Genomic DNA, 12,387 nt, shown 5'->3' on the forward strand with positions numbered 1-12,387 from the left:
TATGACGTTGAACCCTGACACTTACAAAGATGGGGGTTTTTTTTGCCATGCACTCACCGCTGGACTCAACCAGGGCCAGTGTTTTGAGATGACCAGTCAGCAGCATCTCCTGCAGGTCCCGATAGCAAGAGTTAAGAGTGATAAAGCGCACATCCCTGACCATGATGTCCTCCACACGGATATTATACTTCCTGAAACATGGAAGAGGGGAGGAAGTGATGAGAAGGGGGAGCAAAGAGACACAGAAACAAGAAAGGGAAGGAAATGAAAAGCGAGACAGGAGATACAAAACAAATGAGGGCACAGAACCAGTAGAAAAAAAGAATAAAAAATATAAATACAAGGGGCCGCTCCGTCCTGAGCATTCACTGAAAACAAACAGGTGGCTAATGTGAACGCTGCAGACTCACTCGTGATGTCCCATGCCCAGTTCAGGCAGATAAGGGAGTTTCTTGATGCGGATGATGGAGTCGTACAGTGATGGTTGGAGCGCCTGGGCCACGGCGTTGGCCAGGATCACAGCGATCATCACAGGCAGGATGTGGGAGATCTGACCAGTCAGCTCAAACACTATGACTGCTGTGGATACAGTGTGGGTGACTGCTCCAGACAACGCTGCAGCACCTGTGTAGGAGGGAATTTAAGAAAAATCCTTTTCTGTCTAGCCTCTTTAAAACCATTAATGCAGTTATTAGAGGAGATCAAACATATTTTTTTTAACAGGAATTAAACATTAGACTGTATAATGTGATGTTGAATGTGCACACTGTCTGTGTGTGATTAATCAGGGAAGATTTTCGTGCAAGACAGCAAATCCAAACCAGATTTTCTGCGGGATGTCATTCTAATTCATAACATTTAGCGCCCTCCTGTCACGCTAACCAGTGAGTCATGACCGTGGTAATTTTGTATGGAACGATTTTCTATTTTACTTCGGCCCAAAATGTAGTCCAATTTAAGTGGAATCAGTTTTCATCAGTCACATTCTATAAGCTGGTATGAAGTCTGAAGCTGTGCGGCGGGGACGACTCCAATCACACAGGAGAGAGGAAAAGTGAAAAGTGGCCTGAAAATTAGTTATCAAGGCAAATCAGATACAAAATGGTGAATTACAGAAAAAGAGAACTCACCAACGACAGCATAACCGCCGGGGACTATGGGATACACGTTGCCGACTGCATGTATCCCATCAGGAAACATGGCTGCCATGATCTCTCCGACAAGTCTGCCAAATGCTGCACCTGTCCATCACACAAAGATGGAGGAAATTAGTTAGAGAGCTTCTTACCACTGCAGTAGAGACATTAAAAAATGCAGTAGATTGTATTCACCGATAAGAAAAACTGGCATGAAGGCTCCGCATGGGACAGGCATGGTGGTGGCCACAGCGGACATCCAGAACTGAAACAAAGAGACAAGCACGTGTAACGAATCATCAAAAGTCAAATCCTACAATGTTCTCTAGACACATGTCAAAGGCCTACCTTCATGATGATGAAGAGGATGAGTGTGATGAAGACGTTGACCTGTGGGTGCTTCCAGGCGTGGTTGTGGCTGATGTAGTCAAATTCCTCCGCCACGCCCTGGCGGCACCATGTGCGGTTGTCGAATAGTGCGACCAGAGACTCTTGCTGCGTCAGCTGAGGGGTCAACACGAGAGAGGTCATCTGAATGTCTGTTTCTTAATTCAGCGTACATGACAGACCGGTGCAGGAGGCCGCAAAGGTCAGCAGTGAAGGCTGCGCTGGGATCTACATCTACTGGAAATTCCTGCAGCTTAAAATGCTGCATTTGATACTGCTGCTATGTTTTGTTTTTACTGTTGTTTTTTTATAAATCCCAGGAGTCCCTTAATGATAGCATTAATGATACTGAGTCGATTATCCTGGTGAAATAAAGTACATTCAAGGGACTTTAATCTTTTTTGTAATCTGTGCACTGCAAACTCAATTTTAAATGGCCACTTTGGGTGTTACTGACTTTTAAATGAAAAAACAAACAAACAAACAAACAAACAAAAAAATGAACGTAAAGGTGAGATAATTTCACCTGCTTTACATTTTTAAACTAATCAGCTATCGCTCTGAGGACAATTAGCCTCTAGGGGCAAATACAAATATTTAGGTGGCTCCAGTGAAGGTAGGTAAAGGGGGCATCTGGGCCAAGACTTCCTCCTCTGAGCAATGGTCATTTTGGCTAATCTCTACCCAAGATTAATGTCACAAATTCACTATTTGAACAAATGTCTCCTCTTCTGTTCCTGAGATATGACATTGAATAAAGTCCAGAAGTGTTCTATGCACAATATTATGACGTCACAGTGAAGCTGACCTTTGACCTTTTGAATATAAAATACCATCCCTTCACAGGGCTGCCCTCTTATAGTCGACCAAACAGTCGTCAAGATTTCATTGGTCGTTCAGTCACAGTAAAAAAAAAAAAAAGTAAAACTCTATTAGGAGCTGTGCCTTTTCAAAACAAATCAAAACCTATATGACTGGACCATGTGGGAATTTAATTTGAAAGGACAGAGACAGGAAGTGTCCACGCTCAGCAGTCAGACAGGAGTCAGGTTAATTTCCAGGGCTGGTACCTGCTGTTATTCCACAGGCTAGTTAATAACATGTCGGGCAGGAAATCCAAAGTGTGGGATCATTTTGAGAAGGTGAAGGACGAACCCAAGGTGATATGTAAACTCATCTTCATTGGTCGACTACAAACATGACGTATCATCTGAAACATGGAAGTAGCTACATGCCCATTAGCCCACAGCGTCATTAACAGGCAGCTCGCTCAGTGTGTGACGTGCACTTGTAGATAAAATATAGGCCTATATTAATGAAGGTTCATTAGTACGGTTTGTATTTCTCTGTAATGTAGCACAGTGTTAACAATGTTACTGATACTATTCTTTCTCACACCTTCAACTCAAACCATTGTGTTGCCCCGCCCAAAATATATAATTTAATAATCAAATTAATATTGTAAACATGCGAGTGACTAGTCGACTAGTGGCCCTAAATGACGACTATTGGTTGACTAGGAAAATTCTTAGTCAGGGGCAGCCCTATCACTTTATCATTTTATTCTATTAGACATTTGTGTGAAATTTTGTCACAGTTACCATATGAATCCTTGAGTTATGGCCAAAACATGTTTAGTGAGGTCACACTGACTGAGTCCAAGTGGATTTTTGTGCCAAATCTAAAGAAATTCCCTCAGAGCACTTCTAAGATATCACGTTCACAACAATGGGACATAGGTACCTATGGACAGACAACCTGAAAACATAATGCCTCTGGCAACGGCTGTCGACGGGGTGAAGACATAAAAAATAGAAAGGAGCTAAATCATCTTCAGGTGGTCAGATGGGTTCCAATATTGCATTTCAGCCGATATGTTCTGTCTCAGTTTACTCTCCACATGGAAGGTTTACCTGCCACTCAAACATGACCGGTCAATACTGCTCAGACTACAAACAGACTACAAATGGAAACCAGAACGCTTCACATACCAAAATCTTGTCCCATCACCTACAAATTCTGCATGCAGATACCTGCTGATGCCAGTGCAGCAATTTGTCTTTTTACGTCAGATTTTTTTTCTTCAATAAATGTTTGAAAGCTGCACAGGGAAAATAAAAGTTATTCACTCACCTCACTAGCAGATGTTTTTAACATGTTTTGACAGTCTCTAAAGTCTCACAATGCATCTAAATGGCTTGTTTTGCAGGATCATTGTGCTATGCGACAGGTGCACAGGCAACACAAGCGCAAAAACTGTGTGCTCTGCATCTCTAAAAAAAGCTCAAACTACATTTCACTTTGTTGTGTTACTTGTCAAACGTTTCCGGTGGCAGTACAATGTGTCTGCAATATCCATTTAATCTGAATCAGATGCTTATTCCTTTGTTTTATTTCTGCACAAACACTGCAGTGTTGCATCAGCGAGTTTTGTATTTAGCAACTACAAGCAATCGTCAACTGAGCAGAGAAGCCTGAATATAGACAATAAGACAATAAGACAATAAGCATCTGATTTCTGTTGGTTGCATTTGTTCAAAAAATGTTATTTTTAATTTTGCTTTGTCTTTATAGTCATATCAGGAAACATGGTAGCGATTAAACAGCTTATGCTATCATACAAGAGGAGCCAGATGACCCTCAACCTGACACCAACTCTCACTTCATTAAAAATCACCATCAATCATCCAACAACAGTCGAAGCTTTCATGCTGTCATAAGAGCGTGAAAATATTTTCTCACCTGTCCGGCCATGAACTGCCCGAAGCCTGGAGGGAACGTGAGAGTGGAGACCAGCAGGGTGACAAGTGCGGGATACAACAGGCGCCTGACAGGAAGAGAAGGACTACGGGGTCATTAATGGGTGCACTTGTCACACTATGTGCTTATACTTGATTTCTGGGTGGGGAGGATGGGGAACTATAAATAGCTCCCTGTGATGTGTGAAACTGACCCAATTCATACAAGGACTTTACCTACATTCCCCAATATTACATTCAGAATGTGGCATAAGACTCCACAGCCAATTTGAAGCACTAGTTTAAGGGCACATGAGCGGGATTTTGATCCTTCAGTTTTGTTTATTCAAAATTTAACTACTTAAAATGTGGCTTTTATATTTATTGGAATTTTAAAGGGTCTCCATGCGACATTCAGAACATTGATGTCACAGCAAACAGCTTTTGCTATGACAAAATATAGTGGAGTAATGGCGTCCTGAGCAGAGAGTGAAGTCACGCTACCTCTGTGTGTGTTGAAATCCGAGCCTCTTTCTTCGATGTTGTGGTAAACAGTCTGACATGCATGTTAGCGCATGTAAGTCTCTCCCATTGGCTAGCAAAATACTGCCGCTCTGGACTGCACTCCAGGATTCCAACACATTTTTACCAATGCATTTTAAAAACTTTCCCACAATATCTTACCCCCTTTACATGACTTTATTAAAGTAGTTTAAAATAGCCTGCCTGGGCGACAACTCCAAATGTTTCCCCATAGCTAAATCTAGCCACTATTCCGCTGTTTGAAAACAGAGCTCTGCACAAGAGCTTTACAAATAATGTGAGATGACCATCCTCAGTGCCCACATCACACCAGCCAATGCAGCAATGGATTGGTGGAGCAGCAGTTGAGGTTGCCCCGCAGCTATACACATGCTTGCCATACTGGTAGAAGGGTTACGTTATCTGGCCTAGCTACAGCAGGCCTGAAATATGTGCTTACGTATGTAGTCTGATGAGCACCATGGCTGACCAGAGCTGCTTCCCAATGTTTCCAATCTCATATGTTTTGGTGCAAGGCATCCTTCCAGCGTGGCGGGGATCTGTATCTCTTTTGAGCCATGTGTTATATTTGTCGTTTTAAAGCCATACATCATTAACACGTACTTCCCAGGCATTTGCCGAGAAGCAAACTTCCAGTGCTCTCTAACAATACTTGCATGTTAGACATTCTGCTGCCAACTAGCTGCATGCCAATGGAGTTTAAATTTTTATTACAAGAACATATTTGGCATAACATTTGACATGTTGGCAGGACTTTTATGAACATATTTTAAACCAGCAGTTCCCAAATGGTGGGTCACAGTTCAAAAGTGGGTCACAGGTCCACACTGAATGGACCACAAGAGACTTGCAAACATGTCAAGTCTGTAAAAAACACACTTTATTTTGAAGTACAGTGAATTTCTGGCACAGAGCTTTTATTCTGATGTGCTGTTTCCTACTGTAGAGTGAGTCACTAACAAACAGCTACTTGATAGCTACAGCAAACGAGCTCAACAACACAGTCAAAGCAAGTACAGTGCTGGATATATTAAACTGTGTAGACTTTGAACTAATGACTGAGGAGAAATCTGGACCTCGTGGCTAAACCAATTGGGAACCACTGGTTTAAACAGTCACGTAGCCTTACACTAGAATTTAATTTATTAATACAAGAACATATTTCACATAATGTAAAAAATGTATACTCAGAACTTTCCCAAAACATTCTGCTAACTCTAAACTATTTCCAGGCCTGGAAAACAGTTTTTCTAATTCTGTAACTTTTCCAAGATTTTTTATAACAAACCCGGTGCAAACCCAGGTGGGTATCGCTTACATTGGGACAGCTTTGTCCCAGAAGCATTAGCTTAGCTCTATTAGCATGGTAGTCACTGTTTGCACTGTTTATGCTATTAGCATTGTTAGCTGCTAGCTACCAGCACAGCCAACTTCATGTTGAGAGCCATGCGCAGACAATCCCAGACTCTGAATCAAAGATATGCTCTGAATGTCGTAGGGAGCTCCTTTAAAGGAATAAAACAATATTTTGGGAAAACTGCTTATTAGCTGTCCTGCTGAGAGATACATGATAAGACTGATACTCCTCTGATATTTGTACACTTGATATGAAGCTATAGAAACTAGCCAGTTATCTTAGCTTAAACACAAAGACAGGAAACGGGTAGCCATGCTCTGTCTAGAGGTGGCAAAATCCACCTACTAGTGCCACACCTATTAACTTTCTATATCTTGTTTGGTTTATTTGTACAAAACCCAAAAGTGTATTTTTGCAAGTTGAGCCAGACAAGCAGTTTCCTCCTGTTTCCAGTCTTCATGCAAAGCTAAGCAAACACTCTTCTGGAAGTGGCTTCACACTCAACCATGCAGACATGACAGTGGTATCGATCCTCTCACCTAGCTCACAGCAAGACAGTGAATGAGTGCATTTCCCAAAATATCGATGGGATGAATTTTTCATTCAGTTTGATCCACAAAGGAGTAAATGTTGGGTGTGGCATCATGAGTTAGATACTCACTTCCTCAGCAAGAACTTGTTAATAGTCTTCTGTTTCCTCATGCACTCCACAATTAGGCGGTTCAGGTAGACAAACAGAGCACCACCAAAACCACAGGCAATCCTACAGACAGACAGACAGACAGAGACACACCTGTTTAGTCTGTTGACGGTGAAAGAGAAGAGCACCCCAGGACAAAACAAATCCAGCTACACTGAAAAGCAATCACACTGCCACTGAAATACAATTTTACTGCCCCTGGTTAGGTCAGTTTACCAGGGCTCTTTGACAGGAAGCCAACTGATGTTCATTTTTTATTTCTCTCTATTAAAACATTTCGCCATCAAACAAATCAAATCTGGCACGTGACAATGTGGATACAGCTTCTATTTGTAATCATCAGAGTAAAAAGTTAATTTCATGCCCCGTTCATCGGATACAAATCAACCTTCAGACTCACAGCAGGAATGTGAATGTGACCAGGGCGAGACTACAGAGAGAGACTCTTAGATCTCTTAGGCGCCAAACTGCTCTGGGATCAGGGCTTAATATGGCGTCAGTCCAGGGAAACACACTCACCCGAGGATGGCAAACGCTGGAAGCTCCTGAAGGTCAAACGGGAAGTCAAGACGGAAACGGGTCTTAAAGAGAGCAGTGATGGTCTCTGAGGGAATAGAGGAGTGTTGTCACCCTGTGTGGACTGCACAGCAATATGGCTGTCTGTTACAGATACAAACTGACTGGACACAATCACACATCATTTAATATATAATACTGACCCTGCCCCATTAAATGATTAATAATATAAAGCAAGATAAAACTCAAATAATATTCCCTAACTCCCTCCAGATCTTATTCATCATCAATCCAGACAACTGAAAAAGACACACCGAGATACACAAACACAGAAAACTGTAAATAAAAACATGGGATAAGGACTTTGATAAATTATTTGTCCTGTACCTTCCTCCTGATTCCACACTGCCAACACTCTGAATATGAAGGCACTGAAGGTGGCGGCGAAGAAGCCCCTCCAGTAGTTCCTCACCGCAAAAAACGTGGAAGTGACCTCAATACTAAACAGCACCCCTGCAACACACAAACAAACACACTTAAAATACACTCAGAGACTTTATTGAAGAAATAGTTGAAACAGCCATTATGGAAATTTGAACATCTACATTTCCGTTATAAGTTGGCAACTACATCTTTCTTTTTTTTTTTACTGCATATTACATAAACATTGTGTTCAGTTATTTGTAGTGTGTGACAGACAGTTGTATTTGTCTCTTTGTATTTATTGTTGTAACAATGTTTATGTTGCCCTGTTGACCAGGTTATTCTTGAACAAGAATAATCTCAGTGAGACTTTTAACTTGTTACATAAAGGCGATATACATAAATATATATATGCAGATGAAGATCATGAGATACAATCTGGCAGGAAAGAAGTCTAGTTAATGCAACGTGTCACTTCCAAGTGTACTATGCTGCATCATCAGTGTCTTTATGTGATCAAATTGTTCCCTCTAGACAAATATCTGCTGAAAATGGCAACACGTGTTTTTTATCAATTAAGAATCACCATCTGAAGAACTCAGGTAGTCAGTGCAAATTGGTTTGTTAGCTACATTTCTTGACATGGATCTAAAATTGTGTCTCAATTCGTATTTTTATATACTTCAACTTCCTATTTTGAGTGCGTAAGTGCTTTCACACTGACAAGTAAGGTATAATGCTATGCACTATGAGAACCAGGACGGTGTACTCTTTCATCTTCCTCTTAATGGTCGCCATCTTGACTATGCACATGAAGGGGAGGGAACCACCAAACTGGCGCCCATTAAACAAGCAAACAAGCCAGCAAATATTTTGGCAGGCGACAATCGTGGTCAACTGTTGGCGGTAAAGCTCTGTCTGTTTTTTTTTTTTTGTAGGCCAAGCAGGGAGTTAACATTGCCCTGAATTCCTCTACAAAAAGCTAATGGGATTTTTTTTTGGATTGTTGCAGAAAATATGCTCTGTGTAAAACAAAATTTTATGATACTTACATGTTTTGTTCACCAAAATCATCTTCACAAATGAATACTGCTTTTATGATTTTTAAAGTGTAACAGCAATCGCCATGATTAAAAAGCCAACTTTAGGCTATGAACGAACTAAACCACGGTCTTATGACTTCAACATCATGACCACTGAGCTTTTTGTTTGGCATGAGGTTTACTGTCCCTGACAACCTCTGTAGTCTCACTTAGCCACTAAGCAACCGCCTTTTAATGATGTGTAAAAGCTTCAAAATTCAAGAATGGGGTATTATATATGTGTGTATTTTATGATGTAGAACAAGATGTGGAAGTCTCTTAAACTTGTGTTAACCACAGACTTTATTTGAGGCATCTGACAATAAACTCATTGACTTTGAGATGAGGGAACCTGGAGTGCTAAATTGCTGACTCATAAAACTACTCATTCCTGCATCACTCTGTTTACCATTAAGAGGAATAACAAGAACAAGAGGAGCAAGAAGAAGAACAAGAGGTACAAGAATAAGACGAAAAAACTGAGAAGAACAATGACAAGAACAAGAGGTACAAGAACAAGAAGAACATGAGGTAAAAGAATAAGATGAACAAGAAGAACAAACAAGGGGAACAAGAACAAAAGCAAGAACAAGAGAAACAAAAACATTAAAAAAAAAAACTGAGCAAGAACAAGCGGAACAAGGAGAACATGAACAAGAAGAGGAGGTCAAATGTTATGATCGTCATTTCCGGTAAGTGTACAAAAGTCATTCAATTTGAGACAACACAACCCTGTCGAAATTCACGCACTACTCAAGTACATACACAGTGTAGACACAGTGTACTATATGAACATGTACAAACACAAGTATCCAAATTGAGACACAGGTTTAGATCAGATGGCACATTTTGACCTTACAAGTGAACTCTGACGTCGACAGCAGTTGTTGAGATACAGTACATTGCTCTGAATCAAAGAGTTAGACGGATGGACTGATCAAGATTGGCCACCACTCTGCTGCCAGCGGGGTACATATTCTCCTCATCTAATTAGATCCTGTAATTGTCTACCATAATTAGATAGCATTCAATCAGAGGCTGGAGCCTTGTTGTCTTACCTCCAATAGGGGCAGCGAAGCAACAGCCCACACCCACTGCACAGGCGGCCGACAGCATCTCTGTGTTCCTCAGCTCGTTCTGTACGACAAGAGCCAGATATACACACAAGTGGACACACACACACACACACACACAGAGCCGTGCATTCAAGCAAATACACACACATTCAAACAACAGGTGTACATGTACGTGCAAATGCCACACAAACACAACAAATGCATTACTCATGAAAACCAAAGTCACCAACTGTTCATAAACACAACAGTTTTACTGTAAAGCCGCTGCTGTATCTTTTCACATCCGAGGAGATTGCATACACAAGAGGTGGGATATGAGAGGCCATAATTGAAAACCTAGGATTGTGTGTTGGAATCATGGGAATGAGATGTTTGTATAGAAGCAAGGACGGCACAGATCGATGCCTCGCTGCGACGGTTCACTGAACAGATTCAAAACAGCGCAGACAAATGGAAAAGCATCAGTCTATCTCTGCTTCTGAAATGGACAGCATGGATTATTAATGTTGATGGAATTGCCAATAAAGAAACTATCTGGCTCGTGCATTTCATACCTTGCTCCCCTCAAAGGGCTCTTCCTTTAGCAGTGAAAGTGAAAAGGAAAAACAGACAGAAATATGCGTGAGTGCGATCTGTGCGAGTGTTAGAGGTTACCTTTTTATTTCTGCTCCTGGAAGACATCCAACTTATTATCCAAACCACACAAAATCAAACAAGCGGCGAATGAGCCTCAGCAAACACAGTCTTGATTCAGCAGTGAACTGAATTAACATTTTCCCCGACTGATTATGTTTAATGGCTGCACAGTCGACCCCTGGACTATTTCAGTCTTTCTAACTGTGCTGACATGAGTTTTTCTTCCTCCTCATCACTGCAGTCTATCTTCCTCCGTACTGATGGTGAGTGATGCTGGTGCTGCTGGCACATGGAGGAGAAGCATAGCACACTGTCCACTGCAGAATTACACAGAAGCCCAGGGTGCGGTCTCGCATGAGTGGAGGTGAGAGTGTGTCCTGGGGAATGGCAGAAAGTCAAGGAAACATCAAAGACTTTTTAAAGAATAACTGGGACTCTGTGTGTGTGTGTGTGTGTGTGTGTGTGTGTGTGTGTGTGTGTGTGTGTGTAGGTGTATGTGTGTGTGTTTCTTGCAGCTTCACACCTTTGAAGACCAAAGGAAAAAAACACAAAGATCAAGAAAATCCTCCCATGTGGGTAAATGTTGCCCATCCTCATTTCTTCTCAGGGACTATTTAGGCCTCGGCTTTTTCATAAGCAGAAGGATTAAAGGAAGAATCCATCTTGCAATACTTTGAATCCATTAAAAAATCACTGTGGGTTGTTCAACATAAAAGAGATGTCACGATAAGATATTTCCACCTTTCATTTTGACTGCAAAAATGTTTTCAGCTACTTACATCATCAGTAATAAATGTGATTTAAGCAAGAAGTGAGCTTGGGATGTGATGATCCCCTGTTAGAGCCCCGAAAGGTGGCCCTTAAAGCAGCTGTATGCGACACTCAGAGCATATTTATGATTCAGAGTCTGAGACGGGATTGTCTGCACATGGCTGAGCTGGCGGCTAGCAGCTAACGGTGCTAACAATGTAAACACTGCTGATAGAGCTAATGGTGTTAACCTGGGGGGGGGGGGGATCAGAGGGTGGACGTCACGCTTCTACAACGATGCCATTCCACCACCATGGGTTGGGACGCCATTATTAGTGTAGTGCAGAGGGGTGACACTTAGCTAACCAGTGGAACATGAAGAAAGGGATTCACATGCACGTGAAACCCAACCAGTCAAGGCAGATAGTCGCTCACCTAGAGCCTGGTTTTGTTTGAGGATTCTGCATCTTAAAAGGTAGTTTTTCCTCCCTGCTGCCACCAAGTGTTTGCTCATGGGGGAACTGTTGGGTCTCTGTAAGTATGATCTAGACCTGCTCAATATGAAAAGTGTCCTTTTCATATTGTTTTGATTTGGTGCTTGACTTGACATGCGGCTAACCAGTACAAAGAACAGAGAAACTCAGATTCCAACACACAGCGTGACTCTTTGCTCACTATATTACTCCACTATATCTTTATAAAGAAGATAGTTCTCAGCTGCTATATTAATGTTTTAAGTGTTTACAGCACCTTCAACTCTCAGTTACTCCATGCTTGTAGTGGGCAGCTTCCTGGTGTGAGTGTGTGTGTAAGTAGGGCGACGTGACAAAGATAGCTTTGGTCATAATGAAACTTCCCTAGATAAATAAAGGTTATAAAAAGAAAAAGATGCACTTATGCATCCTGGTGATAAAGTACTGTGTAACTGCTATGATCCCTCTTTGATTATGGATGGAAATTTGTCAAATTGACCCAAAATGCCTATGAAAAAACCTCCCCTGAGTGCAATTCACTTTTAATCATTTGGAAAAAGACAGGAGCAA

General features: G+C 41.5%; 1 protein-coding gene across 4 annotated transcripts in view; it reads right to left on the reverse strand.

Annotated features, from left to right (window-relative positions):
• Positions 1-12,387, reverse strand: part of LOC125901858 (chloride channel protein 2-like) — a 68,626-nt gene that overhangs the window by 11,971 nt on the left and 44,268 nt on the right. For all 4 annotated transcript variants that reach the window (XM_049597815.1, XM_049597817.1, XM_049597816.1 and 1 more), the window contains 11 exons: positions 10,513-10,536; positions 9,941-10,019; positions 7,765-7,890; positions 7,381-7,465; positions 6,823-6,924; positions 4,266-4,368; positions 1,485-1,640; positions 1,332-1,401; positions 1,131-1,241; positions 411-624; positions 58-191 (listed from right to left, as the gene is read on the reverse strand). In XM_049597815.1, coding sequence (XP_049453772.1) covers positions 58-191; positions 411-624; positions 1,131-1,241; positions 1,332-1,401; positions 1,485-1,640; positions 4,266-4,368; positions 6,823-6,924; positions 7,381-7,465; positions 7,765-7,890; positions 9,941-10,019; positions 10,513-10,536 — 1,204 coding nt within the window. The remainder of the gene's footprint in view (positions 1-57; positions 192-410; positions 625-1,130; positions 1,242-1,331; positions 1,402-1,484; positions 1,641-4,265; positions 4,369-6,822; positions 6,925-7,380; positions 7,466-7,764; positions 7,891-9,940; positions 10,020-10,512; positions 10,537-12,387) is intronic.

Source organism: Epinephelus fuscoguttatus, linkage group LG15, assembly GCF_011397635.1.
Source record: "Epinephelus fuscoguttatus linkage group LG15, E.fuscoguttatus.final_Chr_v1".
Classification (NCBI taxonomy): Eukaryota; Metazoa; Chordata; class Actinopteri; order Perciformes; family Serranidae; genus Epinephelus; species Epinephelus fuscoguttatus.